This window comes from Sus scrofa, chromosome 5 (assembly GCF_054392235.1).
Source record: "Sus scrofa isolate SSC_HxYL_T2T_F1_AM1 chromosome 5, Sscrofa_HxYL_maternal_Yorkshire_Landrace_v2.0, whole genome shotgun sequence".
NCBI lineage: Eukaryota > Metazoa > Chordata > Mammalia > Artiodactyla > Suidae > Sus > Sus scrofa.
Window position 1 is genome coordinate 69956984 of NC_139387.1, and position 17104 is coordinate 69974087.

The following is a 17104-nucleotide window of genomic DNA, read 5'->3' on the forward strand; positions in this document are numbered from 1 at the left end:
ACAAGTCCTATTTAGGGAACTATAGTCAATGTCCCATGATAAACCATAATGGAAAATAATGTGAAAAACTGTGTACATGCATGTATAACTGAATCACTTTTCCATATGGAAGAAATTAACACAACATTGTAAATCAACTATACTTGAATAAAAAAAAAAAAAAAGCCAGTCTGACAAATAGGTGGATTTCTATCTATCTTTCGTGTTAAGAATTTATCAAATTTTTAAAAGTCATAAAACTAGATATATTTGGGTAATACTTTATTTATTCATTTGTTCATTCAAAAAGCAGCGATGGCCACCTACTTTATATCAGGCGCTGTGCCATACAGAGTTGACAGAGCCATAGCTTTGGTCTCAAGTTCAGAGAATGATGGTAACTGGTTGAATGAGCCAGTGGCTATAACATTGCATGGTAAATGTTGTTCAGGTAAGAAGCACAGGAAGCTGAAATAGGCTTGTGGAAGGAGGTGACATCTACACTTATGTGACGTGAGAGAGCTTGGAAAAATTGGGGGAACCATATGTATAAAATGGCTGTAATGTGATTCTGAATGAACTGTGAGAAATGAAGTTGCAGGTAGGAGAATCAAGCTGGGTTCAGATCATGAAGACTATTTTGCACGATTCTAAAGACTGGATTTCCCTCCCCTGAAGGTTATTGTATCAATTATTCTCCACTGCTTAGTAAACCAATCTAAAACATAGTGGATTAAACCAACAACTATCTTTAGCTCATGATTCTGTGGTTTGGCAATTTGGACTATGCTCAGCTGGGAGGTACCTTTGGTCCTGGCTAAAACCATTCATTCATATGCAGTCAAATACCAGATGCAGGGAACCCAGTTTCTGAGGCAGAGGATGTAAGCTTGAGTGACATGGACAAATTGGTCCCATTTCTTTCCTAATTCATCTTGATAGCTTGAGCTTGTTCAGACAGTAATGTGTAGGCTTTGAGAGTGAGAATGACAGTGAGCAAAGCCTCTTGAAGCCTTCGCTTGAAACTAACTAGAGTTGCACCTGCTCATTCTACTGGCCAAAGGAGGTCTTAAAGCCAGGCCAGAGTCAAGTGATGGAGAAACAGACCCACTGAGAAGCTAAGAAGTTATATGGCAAAGGGATGTGGATACAGAGAGAGTTGAAAATTGTGATCATTTTTGCAGTGTGTCGTCCCAGTCATGGAGAGTGAGCCATTGAAGAATTTGAAGCAGGGACACGATATAACTCAATTTGACTTATAGAAATATGCTTTTGGCAGAGTGTGTAAAACAGATATATGAGGACAGAGCTGGAAGCAAGAGAGAACAGTTAGAAAGCCAATTCACCATCTGACTGAGAAGTAGTGAGACCCTGATCTAAGGCTAGAGGTAATGAGGAAGGTGAAGAGGGGTGGCGTTGAAGGATAATGAGAAGGTAGAATGGAGGAGATAGAGACTGAATGAATACTTAGATCTGGGAAATAAGGGACCAAGAGAAGCAGAGCATGGCTCCAATATTCTGACTCGGTAAACTCAGAAATCACAAAGTTATTCAAGGAGGTAGATAATGAAGGATGAGTAGGAGGTTTGGGATGGAAGATGGTGATTTAAGCTTGGGGCATGTTAAGTTTTCTATGACTCTGGGAGCTTCAGAAGGACATATCTAGTGGGAGACATATTTGTATGGATTTTAGGAGAGAGGTCTGAACTTTGGAAGCCATTTACATCGAGGAAGCTGTTGAAACCATGGGGATGTATGATATTTATTCAAGGAGACGGTTTAGTATAAGAAAGAAGGATAAGGATGCAACTCTAGGGAATGTTACATTTTAAAAGAGATGGATCAGGAGTTCCCTGGTGGTCTAGAGGTTAGGACTTGACGCTTTCACTGCTGTGACCCAGGTTCAATCCCTGGCCTAGGAAGAACTGAGATCCCACAAAAAACTGCTGCAGGCTGCAGCCAAAAAAAAAAAAAAAAAAAAAAAAAGAGAGAGAGAGAGAAGAGCTTATAAAGGAGAATTAGGAGCAATAACAAGAAAGGTGAGAGGCCCAAACAGGAAAGAGCAATGTCCCAAGAGTTAAGGGGAAAGAGAACTGGGGTCACGTACTACAGGACATCAAAGAGGAAGAAAATTAAGAAGTGACCCTGGGAATTACTGATGAACCATTGGAAGGGTGGTTTTCATGGAGTGGTGAAAGCAGAAGGCAGCATGCAGTGGATCAAGGAGTAAATGGAGATAAGGAAGAAAGAAAGAGAGAGAACATTTGCTTTATAGAGGGAGAGGTACGTTAATTTTAAGTTGTGAAAGACTTTAACTAAGGAATAAGAGCCAGTTGGGATAGATAAAGAAAAGGAAAGAAGATGAAGAGACTAATGCTTTTCTTTTTTGAGCATTGTTGGATTTTTTTCCTTTTTGATTACCTATTCTACAAGTAATTCATGCAAATTAGCTCATTTCCCCTATGTACATCCTCAGATAGGAGTGGTTAATGGTTTTCTCTCCACTTCCCCTCCTTAGCACAGCCTTTGCACGCATGTGGTGTGAATACCTGAAGGAGAATATGGATGAGTCCCTTTGGACTCATTATAATGGAGGTATCGTGTCCTCTTTCAATGCTGATTTTTCAGCTATTGACTTGGAGAAATCTATGGTTTGAAAATCAGAGGGATTAAGGCTAATTGAATGTGGGGTGATAGGAAATCTTTTCCACTATCAGGATTCTTCTATTAATGTAATTGGGCAATTGTAGATTTTGTTTCTATTAAAGAATGTAAGTAACATTAAAGAGTGAAGCTGTTACTGCTGCTAGGAAAATGAATGGTCTTATTCTCTTTTTCAGTTTTTTTTCAAAAATATTCTCATATTCATAAAGAAAAAACGACTCTAAAAGAAGTCCCTCACAGAGCTTTGGAGTGTATGAAAGAAAATTTGACCATGGAAGGTAAAAATTCATGTGCCTATAATTCAGTTGTTGGCTATACTTAAAAGGATCCCAGATCAATATGTCCAATAAGATTCACAGGTAATTATACTAAGCAGTTGATGCCTATGATCATTTTAAGCTTTGAGGACATACATATATATATATATATATAAATTTCTAAAATTTTTGTGTGTGTATCTTTAATTTATCTGTGCAAGAATGTAGTCTCAATTGTGAAAAAGATTACATGGCTTTTGGCTCCACTTCTTTCTGAATTTTCTATGCATACTTTCTGTTTTTCTCACGCATTGCTTAAAACTCACTTGCTCAAGAGAAATCTAATTAATTTATGTTGGAAGAAGACATATTGTGTTTGCATCAAACATTTCTAGGAGAATACATAAAATACCCTTACAGTGCTTACCAAGGGAGACTAGGGTTGAAGATGTTGAAAGAGAAAGTTTTAGTTTTGTTTGATGGCAATGACATTAATTTTAATGTAGATGTGAATTATTTAAATTAAAAATTGACTATTTTTAGAGAGCAGTTTTTATTTTTACAGCTAAATTGAGCAAATAATAGAGTTGCAATATCACTTCCCTCTCCTGTACACAGAATTTCTCAAATTATTAACATCTCACATTATTACTTATGATACATTACAATTGTTGAACCAATATTGATAAATTAGGAGTTCCTGTCATAGCTCAGTGAGTTAAGGAGCGTGACTCTGTGAGGATGAGGGTTCAATCCCTGGTCTTGCTCAGTGGGTTAAGGATCCAGTATTGCTGCAAACTGTGGCATAGGTTGCAGGTGCAGCTTGGATCTGATGTTGCTGTGGCTGTGGAGTAGGCCGGCAGCTGCAGCTCTGATTTGATCCCTAGTCTGGAAACTTCCATATGCCTCAGGTTTGGTCCTAAAAAGAAAAAATATTGATAAATTATCACTCATTAAAATTCTTAGTTTGTTCAGATTTCCTTAGTTTTTTCCCTTAATGAAAAAAATTTTTTTCTTAGTGAAAGCTTTTTCTTAGTATTTTAATTGCTATTTTTTCTGTCCTAAGATCTCATCCAGGATGTTGCATTACATTTAGTTTTCATGTCTCTTCAGGCTCCTCTTGGCTGTCATTGTTTCTCAGATGTTTCTTGTTTTTGCTGACTGTGTCAGGTTTGAGGGCGATTGGCCAGGTATATTGCAGACTGTCCCTTTATTGGAATCTGTCTAATATTTTTCTAATGATTGGACTGGGATTATTGGTTTTTAAGAGGAAGATTACAGGCAGACATCAAGTACCATTCTCATTACATCATATCAAGGATACAAACTATCAAGATGGTTTTGAACTGTTGATGTTGAGTTTGAACACCTGGCTGAGATAGTGTTTGTCACATTTCTCAACTATAAAGTTATTCCCTCCTGCTTTTCATACTGTGCTGTTTGAAGGGAAGTTGCTATGTGCATGCCACAATTAAGGATTGGGGAGATACACTTCTTGTTTTTAGAGTGAAGTATTATTGAATTTAGTTTGCTTGGGTTGCCATAACAAAATACCACAAAGTGCATGTATTAAGCAATAGGTATTTTTTCACCGTTCCGGAAATTAGGCATCAAAGTGTAGCAGGGTTGGTTTCTGTTGAGGCCTCTCTCTCTGGCTTACAGATGGCTGTCTTCTCACTGCATCCTCACATGGCCTTTCCTCTGTGCACATGCAGAGAGGGGAGAGAAAGAGAGAGAGATGGAGCAATCTCTGGGTCTCTTATCCTTTTTATAAGGACATCAGCCCTAGTGGATTAAAGCTCCTTCCTTATGACCTCATTTAACCTTTTTAAAAACATTTTTAAAAAATTAGTTTTATTTTTTATTAGCATATGGTTGATTTACAGTGTTGTGTCAAGGTCTGCTGTATGGCGTAGTTACTGAGTCATACGTGTATATAATCCATTCATTTTCTCATACTATCTTCCATCATGTTCCATCCCAGGAGATTGGATATATTTCCCTGTGCTGTACAATAGGACCTCATTGCTTATTCATTCTACATGCAACGGTTTGCATCTACCAACCACAAACTCCTCTTCCATCCCACTGCCTCTCCCTCCCCTTTGGCAAGTGCAAGTCTGTTCCCCATGTCCATGAGTCTGTTTCTGTTTTTTGTAGATAGGTTCATTTGTGCCATATTTTAGGTCCCACATATAAATGATGTCTTATGGTATTTGTCTTTCTCTTTCTGACTCACTTCACTTAGTATGAGAATCTCTAGTTGCATCCATGTTGCTGTATATAGCATTACTTTGCTCTTTTTAAAGGCTGAGTAGCATTCCATTGTATATATGTACCACATCTTATTAATCCAGTCATTTAATCTTATTTGCCTTCTTAAAGGCCCTCTACAAATATAGTCACACTGAGGGTTAGGGCTTCAACATATGAATTTTGGGGGAACAAGGTTCAGTATGTAACATTCCACCTTCTGACCACCCCCCTCTCCCATTCACATTCTTCTTGCATAGAAAATACATTCTCTGGAGTTCCCATTGTGGCGCCGTGGAAACGAATCTGACTAGGAATGATGAGGTTGTGGGTTCAATCCCGGGCCTCTCTCAGTGGGTTAAGGATCTGGCATTGCCATGACCTGTGGTGTAGGTCACAGATGCGGTTTGGATCTGGTGTTGCTGTGGCTCTGAAGTAGGCCGGCAGCTACAGCTCCAATTACACCCCTAGCCTGGGAACCTCCATATGCTGCGAGTGCGGCCCTCAAAAGACCAAAAAAAAAAAAAAATCTACAGTTATCAAGATGTTCTTCAGCAGGTGGATAAAAAAACTGGTACATCCTTTAAATCAAATGGTATTCAGTGATTTTTAAATGAGCCACAATGTCATGAAAATACATGGAGGAAACAAACGCATATTGCCTAGTAAAATAAGCCAATATAAAAAGACATCCCGGAAAAGGCAAAACTATGGAGACAGTAAAAATTTCAGCAGTTACCAAAGTTTGGAAAGGAGGGTAGAGCACACAAGATTTTTAGAGCAGTGAAACTATTCTAATATTGTAACAACAATGACATTATGCATTTGTCAAAATCCATAGTACTTCATACATATATATTTTCATTTTTAGGGCCGCATCCACGGCATATGGAAGTTCCTGGGCTAGGGGTCAAATCAGAGCTACAGCTGAAGGCCTATGCCACAGCCACAGCAACACCAAATCCGAGCCACATCTGCAACCCACACCAAAGCTTGTGGCAACACTGGATCCATAACTCACTGAGTAAGGCCAGGGATCAAACCTGCGTCCTCATGGATACTAGTCAGATTTGTTAACCACTGAGCCACAACGGGAACTTCCTATACTCCATTTTCTTTATCCAGTCACCTGTTGATGGAATTTCTAAAATAGTCAAATTCCTAAAATCAAAGGCTGGAATGGTGGTTACCAGGGACTAGGGAGAGGGGAAAATTGAGAGTTATTAATCAACGGTCATATACTTTCACTTAAGAAAGATGGATAAGTTCTAGAGATCTGTTGTATGGCATTGTAACTATAGTCATCAATACCGTACACTTAAAATCTGTTAAATGTACAGCTCATGTTAAGTGTTTTACCACAAGAATAACAAGAATGTCACTTACCAGATGTACTTCCCTAGAGACAAAAATTTTGGCTGCAGGTTCATCTGATAGCTATCAGGTTTGTTCAGAGAATAATATAAGCTTTTATCCCTTGGAGATCTAGTGTCCATTAGCATGCTAACAATTTTATAAAGTTCTGCATTTATCCTTTTATTTACTCATTCAATACCGATTAACAAGTGCTGACTATGAGCCAGAAATTGGACATTGAACAGAACAGAAAAGCTTCTTTCTCTTACAGAATTTTTCCTATAGAAGGGGAAGAAAATAAACAAGTAAATATATTTTATGTGGTGATAAGTGCTGTTGTGTTAAAAGCAAAGTATTAAAAGGAGACAGCAGATGCATGGGGGTACTATTTTATGTAGGGCAATTGGAGAAGATTCCAAGAAAAGGAGACATTGAACAGAGATCTGAAGGAATTAACGAAGCAAACTGTGACTATATTAGGAAATGAGCATCTCGAGCAAGGGGAAGAGGTGGTGCAAAGGTCCTGTAACAGGAACATACTTAAAATTCTTAGGAAACAAGCTGACAAGTCAGCCAGGGGTGGTGTAAGTGGAGATGAAGTCAGAAGGTTAGTGTGAATCACATGCCATGGGAGGGAATTTGGCTCACATTGAGTCTATTTAAACATGTGAGAGGCCATGATTTCATCTTCAAAAAAGCTATAATCTAGTGAGAAATAATGATGGCCAGAAACTGGATAATGATGTATGATATGGCAGGATTCTGCATGTAATATACAGATACAGACAATAAAAAAGTTGACAGATTGGATATGAAGCATGAAAGAAAGATTTCTTGGCCTGAGAAATTGGAAAACCAATTGCTATCGAATTGCCGATTGCTAAGATGAGAAAGACAATGGAAGGACCAAAAATTTTTCATTTTGTGAGGCATCAAATGTTCTCTTTGGAAATATATATGTTCTTTTTGGAAAATATAAAATCTAAAATAAAAATATATGTTCTCTTTGGAAAATATATAAGTGGGAAGTTCCTGGATATGAGTATGTAAAGCTATAGGCTAGATTAGATCACTTGAAGAGTGACAGTGCAAGTAGACATTGAAAAGGGGTCCAATATTTGAGTTCATAGAGAGGAAGAAGAACTTGTAAAGGATATTAAGATATAGATCTTGCAGTAAGGGTGAATGACATACCAGAAGCCAAAGGAAGAAAATATTATAAGGGTTGAGTCATGGAGTTCCCTGGTGGCTCAGTGGGTTAAGGATCCAATGTTGTCATTGCAGCAGCTTGGGTCACTGCTATGGCATGGATTCAGCCTCTGGCCTGGGAACTTCCACATGCCAGCGGTGCAGCCAAAAATAAAAATTAAAAAAAAAATTGAGTTGTCACCTATTTCAATTGATCTCAATGAAAAGTTTAAGTTGGAGATGGGAGAGAACTGAAAAAGGATTTGGCAACAAGGATGTCTTCAGTGACTTTAGCAAGATGCATTTTGGTGGACTTGAGGGTTAGGAAGCCTTCTTAGGAGGGTTTGATAGATGTTGGGAAGAGGAAAACTGAAGAGGATGAGTAAAAACAACTTTCATTTAGAGCAGAGAGACGAAGATTGCTGATAGCAGACTGTGGCTCCCAGGGCAGAGTGGAATGTTGCCTTCCAAATGAAAAGATTTAAAGTATCCAAACTACCAGTTTTCTTTTCTTTCTTTCTTGTGTGTGTGTGTGTGTGTCTTTTTGCCGTTTCTTGGGCCACTCCCACAGCATATGGAGGTTCCCAGGCTAGGGGTCAAATCAGAGCCATAGCCGCTGGCCTACGATAGAGCCACAGCAACGCGGGATCCGAGCCACATCTGCAACCTACACCACAGCTCATGGCAACGCCAGATCCTTAACCCACTGAGCAAGGCCAGGGACTGAACCCAAAACCTCATGGTTCCTAGTCGGATTTGTTAACCAAGAGCCACGATGGGAACTCCCCAAATCACCAGTTTTCTACACAAAATGGATTTTCTTATATGATGGCCTGTTCTGTTACAGGGTTCTGGTTTTATTGCCTGGATTCTCCTCGCATGAATTACACCCTCAGCACAGATTTCTAACTAGTAAGGTTATACTAATTACAAACATCATTTATAATCCCATTTTGGGGAAATTATGTTTATCTCAACTGACTCAGAAAAAAATCAATTATTTATTTATGTAGTTAAAATTAAGTTATAGTTGACTTACAACAGTGTGTAAATTCAAGGTGTACAGGTATTGATTTTATGTCATAATATAATTGCTATATTACCATTAGCTAACGTCTCTAACATATCATATAATTACCATTTTTTTCTGGTGTTGGGAAGACTTAAAATCTACTTTCCTAGCAACGTTAACATTCACCATCTAGGTTTGTTGTCTATAATCACTGTACTGAGTATTAAATCTCCAGGACTTAGGTGTATGCTAGTTCTAAGTATGATCCCTTAAACAGCATCTCTCCCATTCCCACACCTCCCAGCCACTGGTAACCACCAATTTATTCTCTGCTTTTACAACTTTTTTTTTTTTTTTTAGATTTCACATGAAGAGATACCATATAGTATTTGTCCTTCTTTATCTGACTTATCTCATTCAGCATGATGTCCTCAAGGGCCATCCACGTTGTTGCAAATGGCAGAATTTTCTTTTTTCTCATGGCTGAATAGTATTCCAGTACATACACCACATCTTCTTTATTGGTTCATCTCTTGATGAACACTTGGGTTGCTTCCATAGCTTAACTTTTGTAAATAATGCTGCAGCGAACATAAGAGTGCATGTATCTTTTTTAACTGGTGCTCTTATTTTCCTTTTTTTTTTGTCTTTTTGCTATTTCTTTGGGCCACTCCCGCGGCCCATATGGAGGTTCCCAGGCTAGGGGTCAAATCGGAGCTGTAGTCACCGGCCTACCCAGAGCCACAGCAACGCGGGATCTGAGCTGCCTCTGCAACCTACACCACAGCTCATGGCAACGCCGGATCCCTAACCCACTGAGTAAGGGCAGGGACCGAACCCGCAACCTCATGGTTCCTAGTCGGATTCGTTAACCACTGCGCCACGACGGGAACTCCCTGGTGCTCTTATTTTCTTCTGCTAAATACCCAGAGTGAAATCGCTGGCTCTTTTTCTTTTGTGTATCTCCTGCCTACTTATTGTGGATGTAGATGACTTTATTCCTTTTGTCTTTTAACCATACCGCTAGCTTTAAAGTGGTTGATTTTCTACTCATACCATATATTTGCCTTTACTGATGAGGTTTTTCCTTTTGTAATGTCTGTGGTCTTTTCACTTAGAGAAGTCCCTTTAATATTTTTGGGAAAGCTGGTTTAAGTGGCTCTAAACTCTTTTAGCTTCTCTGTAAAACTCTTTCTCTCTCTTTCAGTCTGAATGAGTGCCTTGCCAGATAGTGTATTCTTGTTATTTTTTTCCCTTTCATCAAATAATTGTGCCACTCCTTCCTGACCTGCAGAGGTTCTTCTGAAAAGCCCGCCTTATGAGAGTTCCCTTGCACATTGCTAATTGTTTTCCCTTGCTGCTTTTACAACCTCTCTTTATCTTTAAAACTTGCCATTTTTATTACAGTGTTTCCGGATGTGGACTTCTTTGGGTCTCTCTGTGCTTCTTGGACCTGGATATCTGTTCCCTTTTCCAGGCGAAGGACATTTTTCAGCTATCATGTCTTCAAATATATTCTCTGCCCCTTCCTCTCGCTTCTGCTTCTGGGACCCCAGGAATGTGAATGTTAGTATGTGGATGTTGTCCCAGGAGTCTCTTAAACTGCCCTCATAAATTTTTTTTTTCTTTGTGTTCAGTTTGGGTGATTTTCACTACTCTTTCAGTTTGCCGATCCAGTCCTCGGTGTCATCGGATCTATTGTTGATTCCTTGTGGTGTATTTTTAATTCCAGCTATTGTGTTTTTCAGCTCAGTTTGGTTCTTTTTTATATTTTCCAGCTCCTTCTTAGACTTCTCACTATATTCATCCTTTCTTCTGAGCTTGTCTAGTATTTTTCTGATCACTACCTTGAACTGTTTAATGGGTACATTACTCATCTTTGCTTCGCTTAGCTCTTTTTCTGGAGTTTTATCTTGTTCCTTTTTTTGGATTCTCTGTTCTTATTTCTGCACATGAGGTATGTCAGTTATGTTCCTGGATTGTGGAGAAGTGGCCTTATATAGGAGGTGTCCTGTGGGGCCCAGCAGCATGTTCTCTTCTGTTCACTAGTGTTATGTGCTCTAAGGGTGCCTCCTATGTTGGCTGCATGGGACCTTCTGTTGTGGCAGGGCCAACTACTGTGGGTGCATCACTAGGCAGGCCTGGCTTCTGGGCCTGGTCCCTGCCAGGCACTGTCTAGTGCAGAGGTTGTTTGCCCAGTAGTTGGGAGGCCATGTCCTGCTGTGGATGGCTGCAGGTCCCAAAGGCCCAGGACTAGTGCTAACCCACTCTTCGGGCAGAGCCAGGTCCCAGGTGTCTAGGTGTTGGGGGCGAAGGGGGTTCCTGGAGCTGATACTGGTTGCTGGTGGGCAGGGCCATTTCCTCTTATGGCTGGGTGTGGTCCCTGGGGGAATTCTGTGGCTGGTGGTGGTCCACTGGTGAGTGGAGCTGGGTCCTGGTGGCTGGCTGCAGGGCCTGATGGTTCTGGAGCTGTTGGCCTACTTGTGCACAAGGCCAGACTTGGGGGTTCCAGAGCAGGTGCTGGCTTGCTGGTGGGTTTTGACATTGCTGGCTGAGGTCACAGAGGGCCCAGGCCTACAGCTAAACAGCTGATGGGTGGAGCCGGGGTTCTGGGGTGGCTCTGCAGGACCTTGGAGCCGGCATAAGACTACTGGTAGATGGGGCCAGGGCTGGGATCTTAGGGCTGTTGCCCACCTGCTGGTGGATGTGGTTGGCTCTGGGGGGTTAGTGCTGGCCTGCTGGTGGGTGGGGATGTGTACTGGGCCCTTTGGTGGGCAGGGCTAGCATTTGGGGTGGATGGGGGCTCAAGTGGACCTATGGCTGCTGACAACCTGCTGGTGGGTGTGGCTCTTTTCCTGCACAACTTGTTGCTTGGCACTCAGGACAGGTGCCAAGAAGCTGGTGGTTGGCATTGGGTCTGAGAAGCTAACAAGCTGGAGGAAGAACTGAAAAATGGCACTTATCTGCACCAGCGCCCTTGTGGGAGAATGAGCTCCCCAAAGGGCTGCTGCCAGTGTCTATGTCCCCAGGGTGACTCCCATGTGCCTCCTGCCTCTCTCTGGGAAGTTCTCCAAGATTAGCACGTGGGTCTGACCCATGCTCCTTTTAAGTTAATGCTTCTTCCTTATATTTTAGAACATGTGAGGTTTTGTGTGTGCCCTTTAAGAGCAGAGTCTCTGCAGAGCTCCCTGTGGCTCAGAGGGTTAAGGATCCGGCATTGTGGAGTTTCTTTTGTGGCTCAGTGGTAATGAACCTGACTAGTATCCAAGAGGACTCAGGTTCGATCCCTGACCTTGCTCAGTGGGTCAGGGATCTGGTGTTGCCATGAGTTTGGTGTAGATCACAGATGTGACTTGGATCCTGCATTGCTGTGAATCGACCCCTAGCCTTGAACTTCTAAGTGCTGCAGATACAGCCCTAAAAAGCAAAAAAAAAAAAAAAAAAAGGAGAATCTCTGTTTCCTATAGCTCTCTGACTCTTCTAGTAGCAAGCCCCATTGGCCTTCAATGCAATGACATTTTGGGGGCACATCTTCCCAAGGCATGACTGGGGAACGTGATGTGGGCTTGGACTCCTCCCTTCTTAGAACGTTTTTTTTTTTTTTTAAATAGCCTCACTCCCAGAATATGGAAGTTCCCTAAACTGCACTGCAGCTGTGGCAACGCCAGATTCTTTAACCCACTGGGCCAGGCCAGCGGTGGAATCTGCTGTGACTCGAGCTGCTGCAGTCAGGTTCTTAACTCACTGCACCACAACAAGAACTTCTCGAGTTCTCTTTCTTTTATGTATGTATTTATTTATTTATTTATCTTTTAGGGCTGCACCCATGGCATATGCATATGGAGGTTTCCAGGCTGGGGAACAATTGGAGCTATAGCTGCTGGCCTACGCCACAGTCACAGCAACACAGGATCCAAGCCACATCTGCAACCTACACCACAGCTCATGGCAACGCTGGATCCTTAACCCACGGAATGAGGCCAGGGATCGAACCCAGGTCCTCATGGATGCTTGTCAGGTTCGTTAACCACTAAGCCAGGAAGGGAAGTCCTCAACTTTCCTTTTAAATAACTGTGTAAAGCTTCAGATGCAGTGAGAGTACCTTAAAATAACAAAATGATCTGAATTCCTTCCTTCCATCCCTTGTATCAGTGCTATAATGTATTTCACTTACACATTATAGTTGATATTATTATTTTGAACAAATTATCTGATAGATCAATCGAGAATTTGAAAAATAAAAGTTTTTATTTTACTTTTACTTATTTATTCTTTGATATTCTTTCTTTCTTCATGTAGATCTATGTTTCTGACCTATACTATTTTTCTTTTCTCTTAAAAACATCTTTCAACATTACCTGCAAAGCAGGTCAACTGGCAATAAACTCCTTCAATTATGTTTGTCTGAAAGCGTTCTTATTTCTTATTCACCTTCGAAGGTTAATTTTGCAGGTTACAGAATTAGGGTGCTAGCTTTTTTCTTTCAACACTTTAAATATTTCACTCCACTCTCTTCTTGCTTCTGTGGTTTCTGTGAAGTCTGAGGTTATTCTTATCTTTGCCTTTCTATAGGAGGTGTTTTATGCCTTCTGGCTTCTTTAAGGAGTTTTCTTTTTTCTTGGCCACACCCAAAGCCTGTGGAAGTTCCCAGGCCAGAAATTGAACCTGTGCTGCAGTAGTGACCTGAGCCTCTGCAGTGACAATGCTGGATCCTTAACCCACTGCACCACAGGGGAATTTTTTTTTTTTAAATACAAATTATATCTCTGCTTTTGTTTAATTTAATTAATTTATTTATTTTGGGTCATGCTTGCACCATGTGGAAGTTACCAGGCTATGGATTGAACCCCCACCATTGCTATAAGCTGAACCGCAAAATTGACAATGCCAGATGACTAATCTGCTGAGCCACCCGGGGATGGGGACGCCTTCAAAGTGTTTTGTTTTAGTATGTCTTGTATTTTTTTCTCACGAGCTGCACATGATGTACCAAGTAAAAGCAACTGCTATAAATAGACCTTAACCTGTTGCCACATCCAGCGCTGCAGGGAAATGGGGAATCCTGGAAGAGAGACGGTGCCCGTATAACAGATCACACAAGACACTTACGTTTAGAAAGTGGGGGACCAGGAGGCACTCTGTTCCGAGGAACAAAGGCCCCTAGGCTTTTAGTCCACTTGATTTTTATTAAGGAAGGTGATGAGATTAGTGGGCAGGGACAGGTAGAGGCAATAATGAGATTATCTTCTTAGTGATATCAAAGGGGGTATCCTTAGGACTTAGTGCAGCTGTTTATAGAATGACCTGGTTAATGCATAAGTCCTTTATCTTGTCTTGGATGGAGACTGTACTTTAGAACTCTGAGTCCATAGATACTTGCCTTCTGCCGAGTTCTGCTGTTCCTTGGTCTGCAACACCCTGTGTGACAGTGAGGTGTGGGTGTGGGGGAATTCTATAGTTCTATGATTTGATTCACTCTTTTATGAGTCTTTGCCTTTGGGCTTTGAACTTACAAATTCTTCTCAGTTGTTTTCATTACCCCCTTGAAGTGGGCCAGGTGGCTAGAGTGGGCTTCCTTAGTTAGTTGGGATCTGATAAAATCTCCAGCAGGTTAGGCTCTGGTTAGATGGTTTCTCCTGAGGGCAAATATTGTTAAAAAGAAAAGAGGGAGTCCCCATCATGGCTCAGTGGTTAACGAATCCGACTAGGAACCATGAGGTTGCGGGTTCGATCCCTGGCCTTGCTCAGTGGGTTAAGGATCCAGCATTGATGTGAGCTGTGGTGTAGGTCGCAGAGGCAGCTCGGATCCCGTGTTGCTGTGGCTCTGGTGGCTACAGCTCTGATTAGACCCCTAGCCTGGGAACCTCCATATGCCTCGGGTGTGGCCCTAGAAAAAGATTTAAAAAGAAAAGAAAAAAGAAAAGAAAAGAAAAGAATATGCTGCTGTGTTTCAAAATGGTACCTTTTGCTCTGTTTTTGCCAGAAGCACAGAATTTTTCTTAGATATTTACTATGGGAAGTGGGTGGAACTCCGGGATGTAAAACTCACAGAAGTGTGGGGGTCTCCACATTGACCAGGTCCCCCTGGACTTTTTATCTCTTAGAGTTGTCCACACGGAGTTTATAGCTATTTCACAATTATAGATCAGGCTTCCTTACCCCGGGACTGGTTCCCAAAGAGGTTTCTGCTCTAGTAAATTGTGATTCTCTGTATTTGCCTGGGTGTCTCTCCAACTTTGGGGGCAGTGGTTTGCTTTGTCAAGAGTCATTGATCTTGAGTTTGTTTAGCTTTTTCCTAGATAGAATAGAGTGATGAAGGAGTTCCCATCATGACTCAGTGGTGGCAAGCCCGACTAGTATCCATGAGGATTTGGGTTTGATCCCTGGCTTCAGGTTCAGCCCTAAAAGACAAAAAAAAAAAAAAAAAAAAAGAAAGGAGTGATGACTTCCAAACTTCTTACTTGCAAGGCTGGAAACCGGAAGTCTGTTTATTTGTTGTTGTTTTACTCTATTTTGTCTCTGTTATTAGGTTGAGTAATTTCTGTTATTCTAGCTTTTGATTTACTAATTTCTCTGTCCTCTTTATTCTGCTGTTGAGCCCATGCAATGAGCTTTTAATTTGGGCTAATATATTTTTCAATTATAAAATTCCATTTGATTCCCCCTTATATCTTTAATTTGTTTGCTGAGATTCTCTATTTCTTTGCTGAGGTTTTCCATTTTTTTTATTTGGTTCAAACATTTGTAGTTTATTAATGAAGCATCTTTCTATGGCTTCTTTAAAATCTTTGCCGGATAATTCCAATATTTCTCTTATCTTGGTTTTGATATATGTGTTTTTTCTTTTTTTAAAACTAATTTTTGGGGAGTTCCTGCCATGGCTTAGTGGTAACAAACCTGACTAGTATCCATGAGGATGCGGGTTTGATCCCTGGCCTTGACAGTGGGTTAAGGATTCGGTGTTGCCATGAGCTGTGGTGTAGGTTGCAGATGAGGCTTGGATTCAGCAATGCTGTGGCTATAGTGTAGGCCCACAGTTGCAGCATAGATTCGACCCCTAGCCTAGGAATGCCGCAGGTGTAACCCTAAAAAGACAAAACAAAACAAAACAAAAAAACTAATTTTTGAGAACTTTGTGGTTTTTGGTCTGAGAAGAAGTTTTCCCTGAGACCTGAATATTTTTGTATTATGTTCTGAGAATCTGAATCTTACTTAAGCTTCTATTTTATTTATTTATTTATTTATTTATTTATTTATTTATTTATTTATCTTTTCTAGGGCTGCTCCCGTGGCATATGGAGGTTCCCAGGCTAGGGGTCTAATCAGAGCTATAGCTGCCAGCCTACGCCACAGCCACAGCAACGCCGGATCCGAGCTGCATCTGCAACCTATGCCACAGCTCACGGCAATGCCAGATCCTTAACCCACTGAGCAAGGCCAGGGATCGAACCCTCAACTTCATGGTTACTAGTTCGGATTTGTTAACCCCTGAGCCACGACGGGAACTCCTTTAAGCTTCTATTTTAGCTGGTTTTTCCTGACACCACTCTGGCAAAGGAAACAGGCCCCTACCTGGTTACTGCCTATGTGGGTGGACTTGACCTCCTTGCTACCGAATGGGTGGGGCAGAGTATCCTTGTTGTCCCCAGGTTGCCCCCAGATGCAAGTTCTGGTTTCCATGTAGTCTGCCATGGTTCTTACTTTTTATAAAACACACACTGTAAAAATTCCTTTTCTTATATGGCACTGATATGGCCTTCTTCTTAATACAGACAAAGACTGGAGTTGCTGTCCAAAGAACTGGACGTCCTTTGGTTCTAACTGCTACTTTATTTCTGTTGAAAGCGGTACATGGGATGAGAGTGAGAAAAAATGCTCAAGTGTGAAGACTCACCTGCTGGTGATCACCACCAAGGCTGAACAGGTACTTTCTTTCTTTTTTTCTTTTTTTTTTTTATAATTTTTTTATTTTCCCACTGTACAGCAAGGGGGTCAGGTTATCCTTACATGTATACATTACAATTACATTTTTCCCCCACCCTTTGTTCTGTTGCAACATGAGTATCTAGACAAAGTTCTCAATGCTATTCAGCGGGATCTCCTTGTAAATCTATTCTAGGTTGTGTCTGATAAGCCCAAGCTCCCGATCCCTCCCACTCCCTCCCCCTCCCATCAGGCAGCCACAAGTCTCTTCTCCAAGTCCATGATTTCCTTTTCTGAGGAGATTGAACAGGTACTTTCTAATGAATAATGGAGTCAGGAGTGTTACCTGGCTTTTTAACATCTCCTTTGGCTAAGAAGGAGAAATTTATCATCTTGGGATATTAGTGCTGTGGCAGGAGGCTTTCGAGAAAATAGAAAAGGCTACCTAAGGTTTTACATTCAATGCTTTCTT

The 17104-nt window shown here is 41.1% G+C and overlaps 1 protein-coding gene across 4 annotated transcripts in view; it reads left to right on the plus strand.

The window, feature by feature from the left end:
• The window catches only part of CLEC4A (C-type lectin domain family 4 member A), a 29353-nt gene that overhangs the window by 5956 nt on the left and 6293 nt on the right, over positions 1–17104 (plus strand). For 2 of the 4 annotated variants that reach the window (XM_021092397.2, XM_084956828.1), the window contains exons 3-4: positions 2820–2921; positions 16482–16633. In XM_021092397.2, coding sequence (XP_020948056.2) covers positions 2820–2921; positions 16482–16633 — 254 coding nt within the window. The remainder of the gene's footprint in view (positions 1–2819; positions 2922–16481; positions 16634–17104) is intronic. The other 2 variants (XM_021092399.2, XM_084956827.1) reach the window with 1 other exon arrangement.